Consider the following 20,431-nt stretch of genomic DNA (forward strand, 5'->3'; position numbering starts at 1 on the left):
ACAGTGTATAGATTTTTAGGCATTCTATTATCTAAAACAGCCTGAAAAATAGTGCATTTAGCTGACGTAAATGGGAAAAAAATCTCCCCGGGGGAGTATGCCCCCGGACCCCCCTAGGTTTGGGCTGAGCCCCGAATGTTTACATCGTCTGGCTCCGCCCCTGGGGTTATATATATATATATATATATATATTTTTTTTTTTTTTTTTTTTTTTTTTTTAATTAAAAGGATTTCTATATTTTATCCACTCAATAGTCTACAATATAATAGCCATATAAACGTAGCGTAATTATAATAATAAAACATAGTGGGATATTCAGTGATATTGGCTGTGCAATATGATTGGAACTGACCAGTGTACTAAATCCATAAGTGTCAAGACAAATACAGCAACAAGCAAAGAGGCATTGACAGAGAGTCAAGAAATGATGATGAGAAGAATTATTATTAATATTTCAGTAAAGTTCATTAAATCTATTCTGTTGTTAGTGTGGTCTTTAAACTTATGAACTGTGTATGGACTGACAAAGGTGTTCCATGAGGAAGCAATTTGACAACAATGCAGTAAATATTTTAGGTGCATCAAAAAGCGTGCTCGTTAAGATACCAGCAGACAAGCTAATCCAGCACAAATTAGTGCATAAAAGGTCACCAAAATGAAGTATTTGAACCTCATAATTAAATACAAAAGGAGGAGAAAAACTGCAAAAAGGTCCACTTTTTGAAAAAAAGAACCCCCCCTTTCAATAGGCTGCCTACGGACCTGTGTTGTGTCTCTTTTGAGCATGGGGCGAAATGGATACGGATTGAAAAACCAAAGCAACTGTACGGTTTACAAATCTGAGCACAGCTGAGACTTTTTCTCTGGTACAGGCGTCGATTTCGGTGGGGACGGTGGGTAGATTTCGTCATGAGTCATTTTGTACCCACCACTTTTAACTTCCGTCCATATTAATTTGACTTTTGGTTCGATTTTTTTTTTTACCGTTTTCAGTGGTTATGAGGAGCAATATGAGAGTGAAATTTGGTAATCATTGTCTGACCCAACAAAAAACATTATAATATTCATTTTATTTTATTTTTCGTGTTCGCATTTATGAGGGAAAAAACAACGTGTCAGTTCTCATTTACAGACGTGAGCGCTCTGAAAGCGGCACTAAAAGACTGCTTTAAAACTTTCACAGAGACCTCAAACAGAACAGCTGCCTTTCTTTAAATTGAATTTCGTTTTGTATTAATTATATCTTAATTGTAATCAATGTTTCATGCACCAATTGCCTGGTTTAAGTGAGAGTAAATATAGCAGAATCAGGACATGGAGGCGCCGGCGAGTGAACTGGAGTTCGTCTCATAAATGAACCGAAACTCAGCGTATAGGCCTAATGCACATTCACATTCACAGCGTATTTAGACACATTTAGACGCATTCATAATCATTACTTTTACTGGTTCTTTGTGGCAAGCTTGATGCGTGCGGTAGTGCGGCTATAGCCTATTATGTAAACGCTCATTATACTGTAGTGTAGGCTATATAAGTAATTCAATTAATATAAAGGGGCGATTTGTCCACGAATGACTTAAATGAACAACTAGCCTACTAGTCGACTAGAAAAAAACTTAGTCGGAAGCAGCCCTTATTCCACATATTTTCGAACCAGGCAACAGGACATCTGGGTTGAGCGAGCGACCCTGCGGAATGAACGAGCGGAGCGGAATATTCAGAAATGCGCTCTCCACTCACGAGCTCTGATCGGAACAAACCCGAACCTCACTGTCTGCTGAACTTGCGCAGAAACATCAAAATATAACCAGCTTTTTAAAATGTTTTTTTAAAACTAAACACTATTTTAGCACAAATTATGAGCTTATTGGCGATTTTTTATAATTATTGACAAAATTAGAATATAGTAAAAGTTTGTTTGTTTTTTGAAAGTTTTGGGTGGGCCTGTTGAAAAGTGGGGCCGTGCCTGAGCTACAGGACATCGTCTTTCAAAACATAACCTGCGCGAAAGAGAGAAAAAAAAACGAATGCGTCATTGTACCCAGCACTTCTGAAAATGCACTTCCGAATGCGTCTCTGTCCCCAGCACATTTCAAACCAAACTGACGCCCATGGTACTTTTGGCGTAGAATATTTATTTCACCATGTGTAGCCTAGGCTACTTCATTAACTGGAACAGATTTTCACTGGAACTGAATATATCCAAATATTGTTATGTAATCAATCAGCATGTGTAGCTTCACCTATTGGAACAGTATTTCACAATTTTTCACAGGAACTGAATATTACAAACAACTAGGCTATTGCGAAAGAAGGATTTACAAAACAACGATTGCGAAAGCGTGCACGGATTATGAATTTGTTCACATTACGTGAACAGTAGTTTTTTTTTCTGTATAGTTCTATTTTGTTCATACATTTTGCATTCTATTTGGGCTTTCTCGGGTGTCCCTATTTTTGTTGTGTCTCTTTTGAGCCACGGGGCGAAACGGGTACGGATTGAAAAACCAAAGCAACTGTACGGTTTACAAATCTGAGCACAGCTGAGACTTTTTCTCTGGTACTTTTGGCATAGAATATTTATTTCCGTCAAGGTCAGGCTGCGATCTCAAATGCATTCCCAGGAATGAGTGATGCGCTTTCCGCTTTTAAAGTTTTATAAAATAAGTAAGATATGGCATGAATGGTTTAAAAGCATTAGCAAGAATAAAAGCGCATCATATAATGTAACGCCATACAGCCAAATGATGACAGAAAAAAACGGATGCTGCGTTAATTGCGTTAAATATTTACTTACCACTGAGTCTTTTCCCATTTCTACCAGTAACGCTTATTCAACTTCCCGCGTCTACTGCCTGCGCATACAGTGAGGAAAATAAGTATTTGAACACCCTGCTATTTTGCAAGTTCTCCCACTTAGAAATCATGGAGGGGTCTGAAATTGTCATCGTAGGTGCATGTCCACTGTGAGAGACATAATCTAAAAAAAAAATCCAGAAATCACAATATATGATTTTTTAACTATTTATTTGTATGATACAGCTGCAAATAAGTATTTGAACACCTGAGAAAATCAATGTTAATATTTGGTACAGTAGCCTTTGTTTGCAATTACAGAGGTCAAACGTTTCCTGTAGTTTTTCACCAGGTTTGCACACACTGCAGGAAGGATTTTGGCCCACTCCTCCACACAGATCTTCTCTAGATCAGTCAGGTTTCTGGGCTGTCGCTGAGAAACACGGAGTTTGAGCTCCCTCCAAAGATTCTCTATTGGGTTTAGGTCTGGAGACTGGCTAGGCCACGCCAGAACCTTGATATGCTTCTTACAGAGCCACTCCTTGGTTATCCTGGCTGTGTGCTTCGGGTCATTGTCATGTTGGAAGACCCAGCCTCGACCCATCTTCAATGCTCTAACAGAGGGAAAGAGGTTGTTCCCCAAAATCTCGCAATACATGGCCCCGGTCATCCTCTCCTTAATACAGTGCAGTCGCCCTGTCCCATGTGCAGAAAAACACCCCCAAAGCATGATGCTACCACCCCCATGCTTCACAGTAGGGATGGTGTTCTTGGGATGGTACTCATCATTCTTCTTCCTCCAAACACGTTTAGTGGAATTATGACCAAAAAGTTCTATTTTGGTCTCATCTGACCACATGACTTTCTCCCATGACTCCTCTGGATCATCCAAATGGTCATTGGCAAACTTAAGGCGGGTCTTGACATGTGCTGGTTTAAGCAGGGGAACCTTCCGTGCCATGCATGATTTCAAACCATGACGTCTTAGTGTATTACCAACAGTAACCTTGGAAATGGTGGTCCCAGCTCTTTCCAGGTCATTGACCAGCTCCTCCCGTGTAGTTCTGGGCTGATTTCTCACCTTTCTTAGGATCATTGAGACCCCACGAGGTGAGATCTTGCATGGAGCCCCAGTCCGAGGGAGATTGACAGTCATGTTTAGCTTCTTCCATTTTCTAATGATTGCTCCAACAGTGGACCTTTTTTCACCAAGCTGCTTGGCAATTTCCCCGTAGTCATGTTTAGCTTCTTCCATTTTCTAATGATTGCTCCAACAGTGGACCTTTTTTCACCAAGCTGCTTGGCAATTTCCCCGTAGCCCTTTCCAGCCTTGTGGAGATGTACAATTTTGTCTCTAGTGTCTTTGGACAGCTCTTTGGTCTTGGCCATGTTAGTAGTTGGATTCTTACTGATTGTATGGGGTGGACAGGTGTCTTTATGCAGCTAACGACCTCAAACAGGTAAATCTAATTTAGGATAATAAATGGAGTGGAGGTGGACATTTTAAAGGCAGACTAACAGGTCTTTGAGGGTCAGAATTCTAGCTGATAGACAGGTGTTCAAATACTTATTTGCAGCTGTATCATACAAATAAATAGTTAAAAAATCATACATTGTGATTTCTGGATTTTTTTTTTTAGATTATGTCTCTCACAGACACAGTGGACATGCACCTACGATGACAATTTCAGACCCCTCCATGATTTCTAAGTGGGAGAACTTGCAAAATAGCAGGGTGTTCAAATACTTATTTTCCTCACTGTATATCGACGGTACAACTGGGTTGGTTGCCAGGTTGAGCTCACAAATGGGTTGAAATTTGTATGTGTTGTTTGCGCGAGTAGGATGGGTTTCATACAAGATCTGGCAACTGGACAACCTTGGAATAATATATTGATGTGATTATTCATATAACGACGTTTGGGCCATACAAATAACGGGAGTTTCACGGGAGAAATAACAAAACGGGAGGGGGCGGGAGATGGGTGTGAAATACGGGAGACTTCCGGGAAAAACGGGAGTGTTGACAGGTATGTTTCTATACGATTATAGGTTGTTTACACATGGCCTGAAAAATGTATAAACATTTACCGTGTGAAAGTTTCTAAACTGGCCGCAGAAGATAATCGCACATCTGCACGCTCTGGTTGAGCTGTGCAAGCGCGCGACGCATTCCGTAGAGATGGAGGATTCTAGTTTTGTCTCTTGCGAGCTCAAGAAGCATCCAATGAATGCGGTGGCTCCGCCCGACGTCAGGTGTACTAAAGAGAGAGAGAGAGAGTAAATATGCGCTCACTGTCCTCAGTCAATCACTTCATCTCACTCTCAAGACTACAAAGACACTCCGCAAGTGAATTTACTCCGCAAGTGAATTGACTCATTTTTACTCACCTGGACGGATATATATCATATGGATTTGGTCTGAATCATCTTGTATGCTAACAGGTAAACTTTTGAGAAACTGCCATAATCCTCACTGATATATTTAGGTGATCATTTTATGTGATAATTTTGACGTGTCAAAGGGATAGTTCACCCAAAAATGAAAATCCTGTCATCATTTACTCACCCTCAAGTTGTTCCAAATATGTATGAGTTTTTTTTTCTTTTCTTTTTTTTTCTTCTTCTACTGAACACAAAAGAAGATATTTTGAAGAAAATAGGTAACTCAACAGTTGATGGGCCCCATTGACTTCCGACATATGGAGGGGAAAATGCTATGGAAGTCAATGGTGCCCTACAAGTTGCACAACTGTTTGGTTACCAACATTCTTCAAAATATCTTCTGTTGTGACCAGCAGAACAAAGGCATTTATATGGGTTTGGAACAACTTGAGGGTGAGTAAATGATGATAGAATTTTCATTTTTGTGTGAACTATCCCTTTAAGCTCGACCAAATATAACCAAATGCCAAATGTGTGAAAACTTTGAACGGAACTTTTGAACTGAATGTAGTATGTGTTAGGCTAATTAATAAAGTATTGTATTAATGATATTAAATAAATAAGCATATGTTAATAAAAATAGGCGAGTCTGAGTCTTTTTGAAGACGTGGAATTATAGTTAATATACAGCAGGCCTACAATGAAAAAAAAAAAAAAAAAAAAAAAGTGCTTAACAAATTACAAAACAGTGTGTCCTAGATTCTCAGTGTATTTTATTTAGTATTATCATCCAAAATGTAATTTTGAACTCAAAAATTAACAGAAAAGTTGTCAATAAAACTGTGTAAACAATATGTAAAGTTAATACACCTTCAAATATTTAAAAGTGTGTTTTTTATTATTTATTTTAAAGCTATTAAAAACAGCTCCAGTTTGCGTGCCTAAACAAATGGTGAAAGGATTTAAAGTTGGCCTTTTTATAGTTGTTAATTCAAATTCCTCTTTCTTTTTATTTAGGATCTGAGAGCAACAGTAGACAGGATGAGTTGGGAAACACTTTATGCCCAGCTGTTAGGGGTGAATAAACACTCCACCAGCTTGGGAAAGATCTGGCTGTCTGTCCTCTTCATCTTCCGCATTAGCATCCTTGTAATAGCCGCCGAGACGGTCTGGGGAGATGAGCAGTCCGACTTCACCTGTAACACACAGCAGCCCGGCTGCAAAAACGTCTGCTACGACCACTTCTTTCCAGTCTCACATATCCGTTTCTGGTGCCTGCAGCTCATCTTTGTGTCTACACCGGCTTTGCTGGTGGCTATGCATGTGGCGTACCGCAAACGCAACGTAAAGAAAGGCCTTTTGGCTAACCGTGCTGGCAGTGCCAAAGGGGATGACCTGGAGAGCCTGAAGAAGAGGCGCCTTCCCATCACTGGGCCGCTGTGGTGGACCTACACCTCCAGCCTGTTCTTCCGGCTCCTTTTCGAGGCCGGATTCATGTACGCATTGTATTATGTCTACGATGGGTTTCAGATGGCACGTCTTGTGAAGTGTGAGCAGTGGCCCTGTCCCAATAAAGTTGACTGCTTTATCTCACGGCCAACAGAGAAGACAGTCTTCACCATTTTCATGGTGGGATCTTCTGCCATCTGCATTGTGCTCAATGTGGCTGAACTGAGCTACTTGATCGTCAAGGCATTGCTGAGGTGCTCGGCCAGAACCAAGAGGCGGCGCGCCTTTGTACACCAAGATAAAATGTCCACAGAAAAGGCGCTCTTACAGAACGAAAAGAACACAAGGTTGCCGTCATCCGCTTCGGACTCCTCGACCAATAAGACTCTTTAAGATTATCCCTACTACATCCAGTGACTCAATTCTACCATCATGTATGATAATAGGCACGTAGATTACAGTGTTTTATCAGTATGTGATTTGTAGCTGGTTCCCAGACAGCAAGCCAACATTGAATAAACATTGTTTTTCTATCTGAATCATCATTATGGTTGATATTGAAATTTCAATGTAAAATAAATGTTGAATCACCATTACCATATCGATGAAAACCTGATGTTATTAATGTTGATGGCAACAATATTGGAACAACATTGATCTATAGTTATCTTTATGATTGATTAAGCATTGATATTTGGTTTACCGGGCGATCGCTGAATGTGTTGAAAAGTCATTGATTTATAGTTGACCGGGAAACGACGCATTGTTGACAAGTCATCGACATATAGTTGACCGGGAAATATGATTGAAAATGCATCGATATATAGTTGACCGGGAAATGTGATTGAAAATCTATCGATATTTGGTTGACCGAGAGATCAACACCAACGTACTGCACCGGACACAGCTCATTTCTGGACCCTTGGCACAAGCGTACAGGTAAGCTTGCTTAATGTTCGATATGAATGAATTGTACCCAGTGGTGACAGTACTGTTACTACTGTAACAGTAGTCTACGTGATACGCAGGTAGGCTATACGCCGTATACCCACTAGAAAAGGCCAAGGATTTCCGTATACCCACTTAAAAAATCGTGAGGATGCGTAACATCGTTTTGTGTCAGAACTTTCACTTTCATTCATAAATTCACCCCGTCTGTGTTTGCGAAGCGACACCGAATCGCGGAATCCAGTCACAAATGGAGCTTTCTAAGCAGAACGTCACCGAATTTGGCTATTTTTGAATGAATAAATCAAAAGTAGGGCTGTACAATGAATCAAATCTCGATATGGACTAGTGTCTGTGAATATTAAAGTTAAAAGAGACTGCAATTGTTCTACGCGTCTCTGGGAATGATTGAGCGCTCAATGTGTGCTCCACTACACACACACACACACACACACACTGAAGCACGCGTGATCACGCTCGTAGTGTTCTCAGCGTTTCACTGTATTGAGACATGAGCTACTACGTGTGCACTTCATCGCAGAGCTGCTATGAGAGTCACTTCACGAGAATTTCACCATTTCATTTGATAAAAGTCATTCATTCGTTCATACAAACACATAGAAACTGTATTGTCTTTACGGCAACCTGTCAAAATAAAAGTTCGGTATAACTTGAAGAAATTATAACAGAAATATATTACTGTTGCACACTAGAGTATACTTCAAGTAGGCCTAATAATAATAATAGTTTATTAAAACACACAGAAACTCAAATGTCTACAACCCACCAAAATAAAAGTTCGGTCTAACTCAAAGAAATTAAAAAGAAGTAAAAATGAATTTTAAAATAATAATAATAATAATAAAATCTATTAAAACGTTTTTTTAGGCAAGGCAAGGCAAGGCAAGGCAAGTTTATTTATATAGCACTTTTCATACACAGTGGCAATTCAAAGTGCTTTACATAGAAGAAATTAAAATAATAAAAAGAAATAAGAATAATTAAAACAGTTTAGAAAAATAAAAAATAAAATACAGTACAGTACAAACAGTCGGACGAACATTGGCACAGTGCTCATTCATTAAATGCATAGCTAAACAGATGTGTTTTGAGTCTGGATTTGAAAGTCACTACTGTAGGAGCACGTCTGATCTCCTCTGGAAGCTGGTTCCAGCTGCGGCTGGCATAATAGCTAAAAGCGGACTCGCCATGCTTAGAGTGAACCCTTGGTATTTCTAGCTGATATGATCCTAGTGATCTGAGTGATCTGTTGGGTTTATATTCAGTGAGCATATCTGCAATGTATTGAGGTCCTAGGCCATTAAATGATTTATATACCAGTAATAATACTTTAAAATCAATCCTAAATTTAACTGGGAGCCAGTGTAAAGACCTGAGGACTGGTGTGATATGTTCATATTTTCTGGTTCTGCTCAGAATCCTGGCGGCAGCGTTCTGTATGAGCTGCAACTGTCTTATGGTCTTTTTGGGAAGGCCAGTGAGGAGTCCATTACAATAATCCACCCTGCTGGTGATGAAAGCATGAACAAGTTTCTCTGAGTCTTGTCTGGAAACAAAGTATCTAATTCTTGCAATATTTTTTAGATGATAGTATGCTGATTTAGTTATTGCTTTGACATGACTACTGAAACTAAGGTCTGATATTTTAAGGGAATATCACACAAGTTTTCATACATGTTTTAATTTAAAGAGTAGCCTAAACTTGCCAAAACAATAACACCATTTTTTTTTTTCAAAAACCCCATTTCTAAAAGTAAATTTGTATTTGTGCCTATAATGTTTCTTTTTATTTTATTTTATTTTTTATTGTCAGCTGATAAAACCTGTGCTTCAGGGACCATATTCATATAACATCTAAGGCTAAATGTAGCTCTTAATATAATATTATATATTACAGTATACTCACTATAAAAAACTAGACTACACCACTGATTGTACCTAATCAAATACTGTTAGGCTGATCGTTAACATGATGGTTAGTGTAACCGACGCAGTGCTGGTCACTGAAATAGATTTTTGTTTTACCATGTGTCAAAATCTGCCGAACGTATTTTGTGGTTCTCTTCTAGTATTTTTTTTTCTTTTGAGGAAAACATTTCACTGGCGTTCTGTTCTGACATGCACCTTTTCTGAGCGCGGGGAAGCGCGCGCACACTGTCAGCGCCTGACAGCCTGGCGACTGGCCTCGTTAATTTTAAAGACATAGCCTATTTATTATTATTAGCCTGTTTTTGCCTGATATTTGCGGTGAGATTTACGCATGTGCTCGGGCGTATATGCTATATTCCTCCATGCACACAGTATTTAAGCAGAAATTAATATAAATGTGCAATTAGTCGACCGGAAAAATCTTTTGTCTGGTAGCCTAACTCTAATCAATACATTTACTATTTACTTAGTTATAAGTATCCAGTTATTTAGCCTATATTGAATTTGAATTTGTTCCAAGTGTTTAAATATGTGTTCTGTTTAACTTAAATGCTAATTTTTTGCATTGTGATTTTATTTTCTGTTTTAGATGCTCTACTCAGCAGATGGGGACAGCCGCCGTCACCCACAGGCTGTGCAAAAGTGGCTGCGCTATGCGCCAGACCGGGCAGGAGGGACTGGACGACAAAATATTCGGCATCAGAGGACATTGAAGTGTAAATAAAGAGTACAAATAATTAAATAAAAAGGCTAATAAAAATGAATTTGTTTTAGTGTGGTGTGTTCAGTGTTTTATACATGTTCTATTACTACTGGCTGTAGATAAAGCAGGCTATTTAAATTATGGCATTACATTTAAAATTAACATTTAAAAACGATTGAAATTCCATTGAAATCACGTTGATCCTTAGTTTAGTTGAAATTTCAACATTGTTTCAATATTCCTGATAATTGAAATACCATTGAAATCCCGTTGATCTATGGACAGGATTTCAACGTTGTTTCAATATTAAAACAGGGTGCAAAATGATGTAGAATCAACATCAGAGTTCGATGTTGATTCAATGACTTATTGTTGAAAAAGGAATGTTGATTTAACATAGTTTCAATGACTGTTTGCTATCAGATGTATATGTCTGAATGAAGAATGTTGTATGCAAGTTGTTATGAAGAATGCATCATTAATTTTAAAAAAAGACCATGTTCTTGTTTCTTTATGTGGTTTTATTTAATTTGAAGATAAATAAAGACATGTTATATGTCACAGGCTCAGCAGTTAAATCTCTGTGTGAATTGCATTTTCAAACCTTAATATCATTCAGGTTAATATGATTAACCTAATATAGTTAAACTATAATATAGTTTTCTCCAGGAGTATAATAATAAAACATGACTAAATTGCATTATAGTCAAAAGACAATAAAACTAAATCAAATCCAAATTTGTGTCAAAATTAGCACTGCACTTGGGTTTGGATTTGAGGTATAAAATGAATGTAGTAGAAACTAGTCATTTAACTTGATTATTTTTAATGAAGCACAGAAAGTACAAAAAAACGAGATATACACATCCTGTTGTTGTTGCAGTGTCTCATGGAGCTGCACACACAGTCATAGAATGTCTCATATTCTGTGTAAGCATTCACACACCCTGGTGCTCCATACCAGAAATCCTGGTGTACTTTTTTTGACCAAAAAAAAAAAACCACTCAAAATTATCTTAGGATTGTTAGAATATATAATAAATCTTTGCAATCATAAACTTGACTTTTTACAGCCATTTGTATTTACTAGCAATTATTCAGCATCAGCGCCCGATCACTGTCACCCCTGGTCGGACAGGAACAGAAAATATCCAAGATAAACACTCACCTAAAGGATTAGGAACACCTGTTCAATTTCTCATTAATGCAATTATCTAATCAACCAATCACATGGCAGTTGCTTCAATGCATTTAGGGGTGTGGTCCTGGTCAAGACAATCTCCTGAACTCCAAACTGAATGTCAGAATGGGAAAGAAAGGTGATTTAAGCAATTTTGAGCGTGGCATGGTTGTTGGTGCCAGACGGGCCAGTCTGAGTATTTCACAATCTGCTCGGTTACTGGGATTTTCACGCACAACCATTTCTAGGGTTTACAAAGAATGGTGTGAAAAGGGAAAAACATCCAGTATGCGGCAGTCCTGTGGGCGAAAATGCCTTGTTGATGCTAGAGGTCAGAGGAGAATGGGCCGACTGATTCAAGCTGATAGAAGAGCAACTTTGACTGAAATAACCACTCGTTACAACCGAGGTATGCAGCAAAGCATTTGTGAAGCCACAACACGCACAACCTTGAGGCGGATGGGCTACAACAGCAGAAGACCCCACCGGGTACCACTCATCTCCACTACAAATAGGAAAAAGAGGCTACAATTTGCACGAGCTCACCAAAATTGGACAGTTGAAGACTGGAAAAATGTTGCCTGGTCTGAGGAGTCTCGATTTCTGTTGAGACATTCAGATGGTAGAGTCAGAATTTGGCGTAAACAGAATGAGAACATGGATCCATCATGCCTTGTTACCACTGTGCCGGCTGGTGGTGGTGGTGTAATGGTGTGGGGGATGTTTTCTTGGCACACTTTAGGCCCCTTAGTGCCAATTGGGCATCGTTTAAATGCCACGGCCTACCTGAGCATTGTTTCTGACCATGTCCATCCCTTTATGACCACCATGTACCCATCCTCTGATGGCTACTTCCAGCAGAATAATGCACCATGTCACAAAGCTCGAATCATTTCAAATTGGTTTCTTGAACATGACAATGAGTTCACTGTACTAAAATGGCCCCCACAGTCACCAGATCTCAACCCAATAGAGCATCTTTGGGATGTGGTGGAACGGGAGCTTCGTGCCCTGGATGTGCATCCCACAAATCTCCATCAACTGCAAGATGCTATCCTATCAATATGGGCCAACATTTCTAAAGAATGCTTTCAGCACTTTGTTGAATCAATGCCACGTAGAATTAAGGCAGTTCTGAAGGCGAAAGGGGGTCAAACACAGTATTAGTATGGTGTCCCTAATAATCCTTTAGGTGAGTGTATGATTCTTTAATAAAAAATATTATGCTTTTGATTATCAGAAAGGTCTGATGTATAAAAACCTGGGTGAGATATTTCACACCAAGCGTTCCTAGCATCTTCAGACATTTGTATGGTTCTATTTGTGCTAAGCTCCCTCTTTTGAATATGAGCAATGTGCTTTGAACATATCCCTTCTGCTCTCTTTCTGGCTATTTCTTGCAATTTTTCATGCAAGTGTTTATCTGTTTCCACAGACAGGAGCTCCCCGTACCGCCTCTCGTAGTATGGTTTTCTTTCGTTGATCTTGTCGCAGCAGTCCTTCAAACACTGACAAGAACATCTGTCACAATAGATTCCAACCTTGGTGTTTGATATCAGCCACCATCCAAAGAAACCAACAGCTATGCTGATGTAACCAAAAAACTGCAAAAGAAAGAACAATAAAACCATAATGAACAATTAAATCAACTGAAGGATGATTTTAACCAAAATGTTTAAAAACCAAAACTTTAAGGTGTGTCAGAAATGAACCCACATTTTAAAAATCAACTGGAGTAAAAAAAGTCTTTGATAGAATACACTCTAAGAAAACTCTGTAAAATGGGCACAATATAACTGTATTTTCACAGGTTATACCCATTTGAATTGAATTATGCAATGCATGTTTAAAGATTAAAAGAAATACCTGTAAACTTAACAGATAATGTCCTGGCAGGAAATTGCCAGTTGCCTACCTTTTCTGTTTTTACTCTTTTTTTCTTTCTTACAGTATAACAAATAAATTATATCACGCCCACATTCAGAAGAAATCTAACTCCTAAATGTTTAAATACAAGTCGACTAAATGTAATTTAATTGTTCTAATTAGAGTACTTACCTGTGACCAGTTTTTGTGTTTTGTAATAATGCTCATTTCTTGAAGAGTGAGAGTCTTCTTGCATGGAAGTTCACGCTGTGTGTCATTATATTTGGTTACCATACAGAGATATAAGTCTCCATCCAAAAGGATGAATCCCGCCCAGAACAGACCGATTCCAAAAAGCTGGAAGATTTGAGTAAAAAAAAACAGCAACAGGCCTCACAAACTTTTGGTCTGGGTTGTTTAATTAGTTTTAAAATAAAAAACAATATTATAGGAATGAGCGCAATGTAAATGACCACAATAAAATGAAACTCTTCTGTGCAGGAGCATGAAAACTGAGAATTAAAGATGTACTGAAAAATGTAAATCATTACAATAACTAGAAATAGATTCGCAGCCTCTGACAGCATCACACGCAGTTTGTCTGGAATATTAGAGAAATGCAGCATGGTTGATCAGCTGAAGCTCCGACACAGAGGTTCAAGACAAATGCTGTACCTTTTTCCTCTCTCCTCAAGTCTTGACGGAGTCCTTCAGGCACATATATATATATGCCAGTCAAGATGTCTGCATTACTTTCTCATGACATTTTTGAACAGTCTTTTAACCACAAAATCAATATATGTTCCTCTTTGGAAGTTTGAAAGTGGCATTAGATGTGAGAATGTGGGCTATTTTTTAAAAATGCAGCGTGTTAAGGTTTCAATATGAGGGCTTGAGGGATTTCATCTACGGCTCATGATATGTTGATTATGCAACTCGTTCAACCGTGAACTTTTTTAGTTGCTCAAATAAAAAAAAAACGGTAAAATCTGGATCTCATGCTATTTTATATAATTAATTTCATGGTCCTTTATGCATAACAGAATATCACTGGCTCCACTATACTGTCCTCCCTTCATGTATTATCTTTACGAAGTTTGACAGCAAGTTAAACTCCATCCATTATAATCAAAAGAAATGCAAGTTGAAGTTCTAGCATTTATTAAATCTTTATGTCACAACATTACGATGGATCAGAGTGAAACTAAAAGAAAGAAATACAATCTCCAATTAGACTCATGACTAAACATAGCTTCAAATAACACAAATAATAATATACAGATTACAGTAATACTGTTGATATCAAACAATTTGCATATTAAAATAGATTACTTGTGTATTTCCTACAATATTTACTATTTGCATTGAAAACTTAAGATAGCATGTCACATGCTTAAATTACACTTTCTAATAACTTTACATTAATGTCAAAATATACTTTTGAGTTACCCAAAGCAAGTACATAAATAAAACGTACAACTATTGCTCTTCAAACTTCCAAAAGCAAGGATTGATGAGGATTATCCATGGGGAAAACACTCAGACAGAGCAACATGCATCAGCCATGTGCCTAGCTGCACTTCCTGCTATTAAAAACCTGTAGTTTCTTTAAGGTCCACTAGATGGCAGTTCCGGAACAAAATTAACTTAGACACATACTGTGAAACGGGTACAGAACATCCACTATACACACAATCTCCACTTTCATTTTGTATTTGTTATACCTTCACATCAGTACTGACTTCAACATAATAACCTGAACTCTTTATAATACCAGTCACATATGAGAGCCAGCCACTAGTTTCAGGCTTCTCTGTACATTTTTTTGTGAAAAGTGAAGTAAGACAGTAAAGCGTCACCTGATGTCTGGGTTGCAATACCACAATTGCAAAATATGTTTTTTTCCACATACATTACACTCAAAAAAAACAAAAACAAAAAAAAAAGATACTTTAAACTAACTCAATTCAATTATGGACAATGGTTCCACACAACTAACTTAGTTTTAATTAAAGGTTTATTTTTTAATGAAAACAAAATCCTTGTGTTGTGACAACACGACTGAGGAAGAATCTATATGTAAAATAGTTGTGTCCAATCAACTCAATTCAACACTTCACTGTAATTTAAATGGGTTATGTTTTCTGAAAATGTTTAGTAAAATATTTTTTTACTGAAGCAACATATTGTTTAGTCCTGTGAGTTACATAACAACAAACTAAATAACTTTCTTTACACATGTGATGTTCAGTGTTGGTACTGTGATACTGGTTTCACCCAACACTGCAGCAGTTGGTGTATGATTTCACAAAATCATAAAAAAGCGAGTTTTATGAGGGTTTTTTCTCACAATTGAGAATTTATTTCTCAAAATTCAGACTTTTTTCTTTCAATTGCAAGTTTATAACTTTTTTCTCAGAATTTTGAAATTCAAAATATATCAGGATTGTGATTTATTGTTTATTCTGTAGCGGAAACATGCAGTAAGTAAACTGTAAAAATCTGATTATTGTAAGCTAATATACTCCAATTACAGTTCATGGTTATTTACAGAGCTCAATGAAACAGAACTGAATGTGCACACAGAACTAACCAGGGCCATCAGTGGGGTTTCTGGGACTTTGTACAGTTTATTGCTTTCGGTCTCGCTAAGTTAAAATCTTTGGCTCTTGCTCATGTGCTCTTGCAATTGTGACTTTGACTCTTATATCTGAGTCATTAAATGAAACAATATTGTCTATAAAGTGGTTCAAGGAAGCTAAAGGATGATGGTTTTAATCAAGCATAGAAACTTCCAGGCAGGTGTGTTGAGGCAAGTTGAAGCTAAACTCTGCAGGACAGTGGCCCTGGGCCGATTTTTGAACACCCCTGGCCAGTCTGACTTCTGACTATTTGCAACTGTTTGTATTTCGTCTCATGAGCACACTTACTCTTGTCAAGCTGTATGTTAAGTGTGTCAGGACACTCCTCTCAGAGGTAATATTGACAGAGGGAGGAGGTGCTGATCTCCTTCAGTGGAAGTAGTTTGAAACTAGTCTGGGGGATTAGGAAGTGTCTATCTTAGCCCGTTGATTTATTATGCCAGCGACAGAGATGATGAACAGAGTGGAACATCGGTTCATCAAAGATACTGCTTGAAAGTAGGAACAGATTACCAGAATGGCTTCAATTGGACAAATCATCTTTGCAAGGTAAGAATTGAAAAAAAACCCTACTTTTTCAAACAATTTCAGGTTGAAGATTATATTACAATGAGTCAATACTGAATGTTTTTCATCAAATGTATGTCTTTTGCAGTATGATTGTTCTGATAGTAGCCATTTCAGGACTCATCATTTTCATTTTGGCTATTGCATTTTCAGGTTAGTAAAACATTCATTTAACTCTAACGGTTTGCATAGTTTGTACAACTTTTAGTAGTGCATTTGGCTTTTGATGTATAAACTAAACCTCGTGTATGTTTGATTTTCAAGTGTCCCAAGGTACCGTTGAGAGCAGCAGTCCCTCTATTGTGGGGAATATTGAGGAGGATGTGGTCCTGGATTGCAGGTTTCTTAGCAACAGTGGCAATGAGCAATTGAGTGATGTGTCAATTACTTGGCTAAAAGATGCTGTCAGTGGTGTGGTCTATGAATACAAAAACAAAGCAGCCCAGCTCCAGAGGCAGAACAATCAGTTCAAAAACAGGGCTCAACTGTTCTCAGATGCTATATCAACTGGCAACGCTTCCCTTCTGCTGAGAAATGTGAAGATGGAGGATGAGGGTGTGTATCGCGTCACTGTCAATGCACCAAAAGTCTCAGGGACTACCAGCGTTAACCTTAGAGTGGCTGGTAAATACATTCTTTATTCATTTATTTCAAAGTAAATGAATGTTTAAACCCACATATCTTATTTCTTCATGCTTTATAGATCCACGAGTCTCTTTATGAGCGAGTCACTGAATCATTCTCTCATATGATTTGTTAAAAACCCTGATTCACTGAAATCCAAACTAGTGTCTGGCTGCATCCGAAATCGTATACTTTCTTGAGTAGGTACTTATTTTGAATAAGTAATTACTTCACAACCGCTAAAAAGTATGTTATATATAGTATGAATGTAATCTGGACGTACTACATCCGCCATGTTGTCATTATCATGACCTACTACTGTCAGTTACGTCGCTTCACTGTCATTCATAAATCCTCTCCGGTGGTCTCATGGAATAAAGTGTCCATCGTATGCAGAATCGCGCCACTTAAATGATTTGTTCTAAACTGATTCTAAACGGTTGTGTTTTAAATTATTATTTAAAATTACTGAATCAATCTGACTATATTTGAATGCACTGGAAATTGCTAGTAAATTTCACAATTAATCACAAAGAAATGGCAAGTAACATTGAATTAAAAATGACATTTTGAAGTAGAAAGACTTATTTTCTTGTAAAACAAACTTCAATAATCTTTACACTGCACATCAAATGATATATATTTATACACACATTTAGCGTATATCTGATCTGCTCATTTCGGTTTCTTTGCAGCTTTCACAGCTCCCACATTTACTCGATGGGCAAATGGCTCTCTATTTGCTGAGGCTCATAGATGGTTTCCCAAACCAGAGGTTAGCTGGATGAGTCAGAGTGGGCAGCTTTTAAACAGCAGCACCAATTTCACCAACAACAATGCTGGAATCACGCGAGTTACCAGTGTCCTCGAAAACCAAGTAAAAGTGGATGACACCTACACCTGTCTTATCGAGAACGCTCTTGTGAAAGCTATCTCAGAGGCAACTGTAACAGGTAAAACCGTAGATATTGACAAAACAAAACTGTATAGACTAGTTGTTAAGAAGGGCTCACCCATAGTGATAATATTTGCACAGAGCATTGCACATCAAATCAAATTTGTTAAAACAATTTTCTGGACAGCATGGACAAACAAAATGTATGTCACTCATTAAATAGCATGACACGTGCAGTATGTTGATCAAATCATGAGTTTCTGTTTTAAAGTCAACATTTCTTTATGATTATTATTCTTCAGCAAACAGCGTGACGGAGAAGACATACTTCATTTTCAGTGCTGCATCTACAAAAGTGTCATCCTTACAACTTCTGTTCACAGTCATCCTTATTCTCTCTGTAACCCAGACAAGTCTCTCCAGTGGTTGACAGATGGTCAAACCAATCAGTTACAAAGACTGACATGTTTTCTGGGGTTGGTTGCTTACAGTACATACAAAAAATTCAATCTATTAACCACACGCATCCTAAACCATAATGACATTTCCCAATAAAAAGACAAACTGTATTTTTTTAAAAAACATTTTACATGAGATTTTGTAGAAACGTGTAAAGGACATATAATCTAAATCCAAATTCATGTTTCACATGATAAATCCAATGAATTATTTCACAAAATGTCAACTAATCTGCAGACATATGTGATATTATTTATTATACCTTTTTACTATTATCTTAAACTTTTCTTGAAAAATGTTTGTATTACCACACTCTAAAAAATGCTGGGTTGTTTTAACCCAATTTTGGGTCAAACATGGACTAACCCAAACAATGGGTTAAAAATGTAATTTAAAAATGTAACCCAACGGCTGGGTCTGTCCATATTTGACCCAAAGTTGGGTTGAAACAACCCAGCAGTTTTAAAGGATTTTCATTACACTTATTTTATTTTTTGAGACATTGTATCAGTATCTCTTTTATTATTTCATATTAGGCCACAATAAACATGTCTAATTAATTCATGATTAAAATGTACAATTTAAGGCCACTTTGTTCATTGCATTAGTTAACACAAAATAACTATGAAAATGTGAATTAATGTTATTTAATGTTAAATCTTATTTAATGTTAATTTCAACATTTACTAATATAGTAATTAAATCAAAACTTGTATCTGTTAATATGGACCTGAGCTAACATGAAATAATTAACATTTGTATTTTTTTATCAACTGTTAACAAAGACGAATAAATACTTTTACCAATGTAGGCTATTGCTATAATTTTATTGAAACATTAATGATACCTTAATGTAAAGTGGTACCGATAACAAAAGACTGTTGCTTTTTAATTGCTGACTATAACCAATACAATGATATTGTCAAACCTACATCCAAAAACAGGGACTTGTATTACATTGTACATTGTTATTAGGCTATTACAAATATAGTCTCAATGGTTTATTATTGTCACGTTTTGGGTTTTGTTTCTTGTTCTTGTCAATGTCATGTTTCTGTGTCTTGTCATGTGATCCTGCCATGTGTCTCGTCATTGGTTAATCTTCTGATCGTTGTTCACAGGTGTTCCTTGTCTTGTAATTAGTCTGTGTTAGTATGGCTATCACCAGACCAAGCTCAATCTTTTAAGATTGAACATCAGTCTAGGGCAGGGATGGGCAACTTCGGTCCTGGAGGGCCACTGTCCTACAGAGTATAGCTTCAACCCTAATCAAACACACCTGAACAAGCTAATCAAGGTCCTCAGGATTACTAGAAAATTACAGGCAGGTGTTTTTTTCAGGGTTGGAGCTAAACTCCGTAGGACAGTGGCCCTCCAGGACCGAAGTTGCCCATCCCTGGTCTAGGGAGTCTGCTATGTATTTTCACTGCACAAGAGGCGTGATCAATGAGCATAGTTCAAATGACTCTGTACGCAAATGGATAGTCCTTCAACCAATCAGACCAACGATCCAGGTGACGTACTTTGCAGCGAAAACTCCAGGCAGGAAATGTGTCAACAAAGTGTTGTTTTGGAGCATTGATCAGCGGTTTGCACAAGCAGCAATGGTAGAGCGATTTTTTGCAGGTTGTGCAAAATAAAAAAAATTGTGATTTGTTTGCTAAACTAAAGAAGCCATTGAGCATTGTCGAGAGGTTAAAAGGAATAGAGAGCCTAAGTCCCTCCCCTCCGCTTCCGGCTCATGGGACCTTACTTCGGAAAAAATATGTATGGTAGTCAATGGCGAGTTTCTTTTCATTTAGTTTCATGTGAAAATCGCTCAATGAACTACATCTCTCGTCTCGCACTATGTACGTCACAAGATCCGTCGCTCGTATGTGTGCAGTCTGGTACAAAACACTCAGGCATGACGGCGTAACATTACGATTATAATGTAAGACTATAGAAAAAATGACAGACGACAAAC

At 37.7% G+C, this 20,431-nt stretch overlaps 2 protein-coding genes across 2 annotated transcripts; both read left to right on the plus strand.

The window, feature by feature from the left end:
• Positions 1-5,115: 5,115 nt before the first annotated feature.
• On the plus strand, positions 5,116-7,345 carry LOC311088890 (gap junction beta-2 protein-like). The gene is made up of 2 exons (XM_084123262.1): positions 5,116-5,242; positions 6,200-7,345. Exon 2 carries the CDS (start codon positions 6,224-6,226, stop codon positions 7,022-7,024), a length of 801 nt encoding a protein of 266 aa, XP_083979388.1. The 5' UTR covers positions 5,116-5,242; positions 6,200-6,223; the 3' UTR covers positions 7,025-7,345.
• A 9,092-nt stretch (positions 7,346-16,437) lies between these two features.
• On the plus strand, positions 16,438-19,274 carry vtcn1 (V-set domain containing T cell activation inhibitor 1; the record flags this gene model as incomplete). Its single annotated transcript, XM_084123477.1, has 5 exons — positions 16,438-16,469; positions 16,576-16,640; positions 16,752-17,111; positions 17,807-18,064; positions 18,309-19,274. 5 exons carry the CDS (start codon positions 16,438-16,440, stop codon positions 18,434-18,436), a joined length of 843 nt encoding a protein of 280 aa, XP_083979603.1. The 3' UTR covers positions 18,437-19,274.
• Positions 19,275-20,431: the final 1,157 nt, after the last annotated feature.

This window comes from Abramis brama (genome assembly GCF_963993115.1).
Source record: "Abramis brama genome assembly, chromosome: 8".
In the NCBI taxonomy this organism is placed as follows: Eukaryota; Metazoa; Chordata; class Actinopteri; order Cypriniformes; family Leuciscidae; genus Abramis; species Abramis brama.

What these genes read in the sequence shown, in the direction of transcription:
- LOC311088890 (XM_084123262.1), top strand. Translation starts at nt 6,224, where the DNA reads ATGAGTTGGGAAACACTTTATGCCCAGCTGTTAGGGGTGAATAAACAC.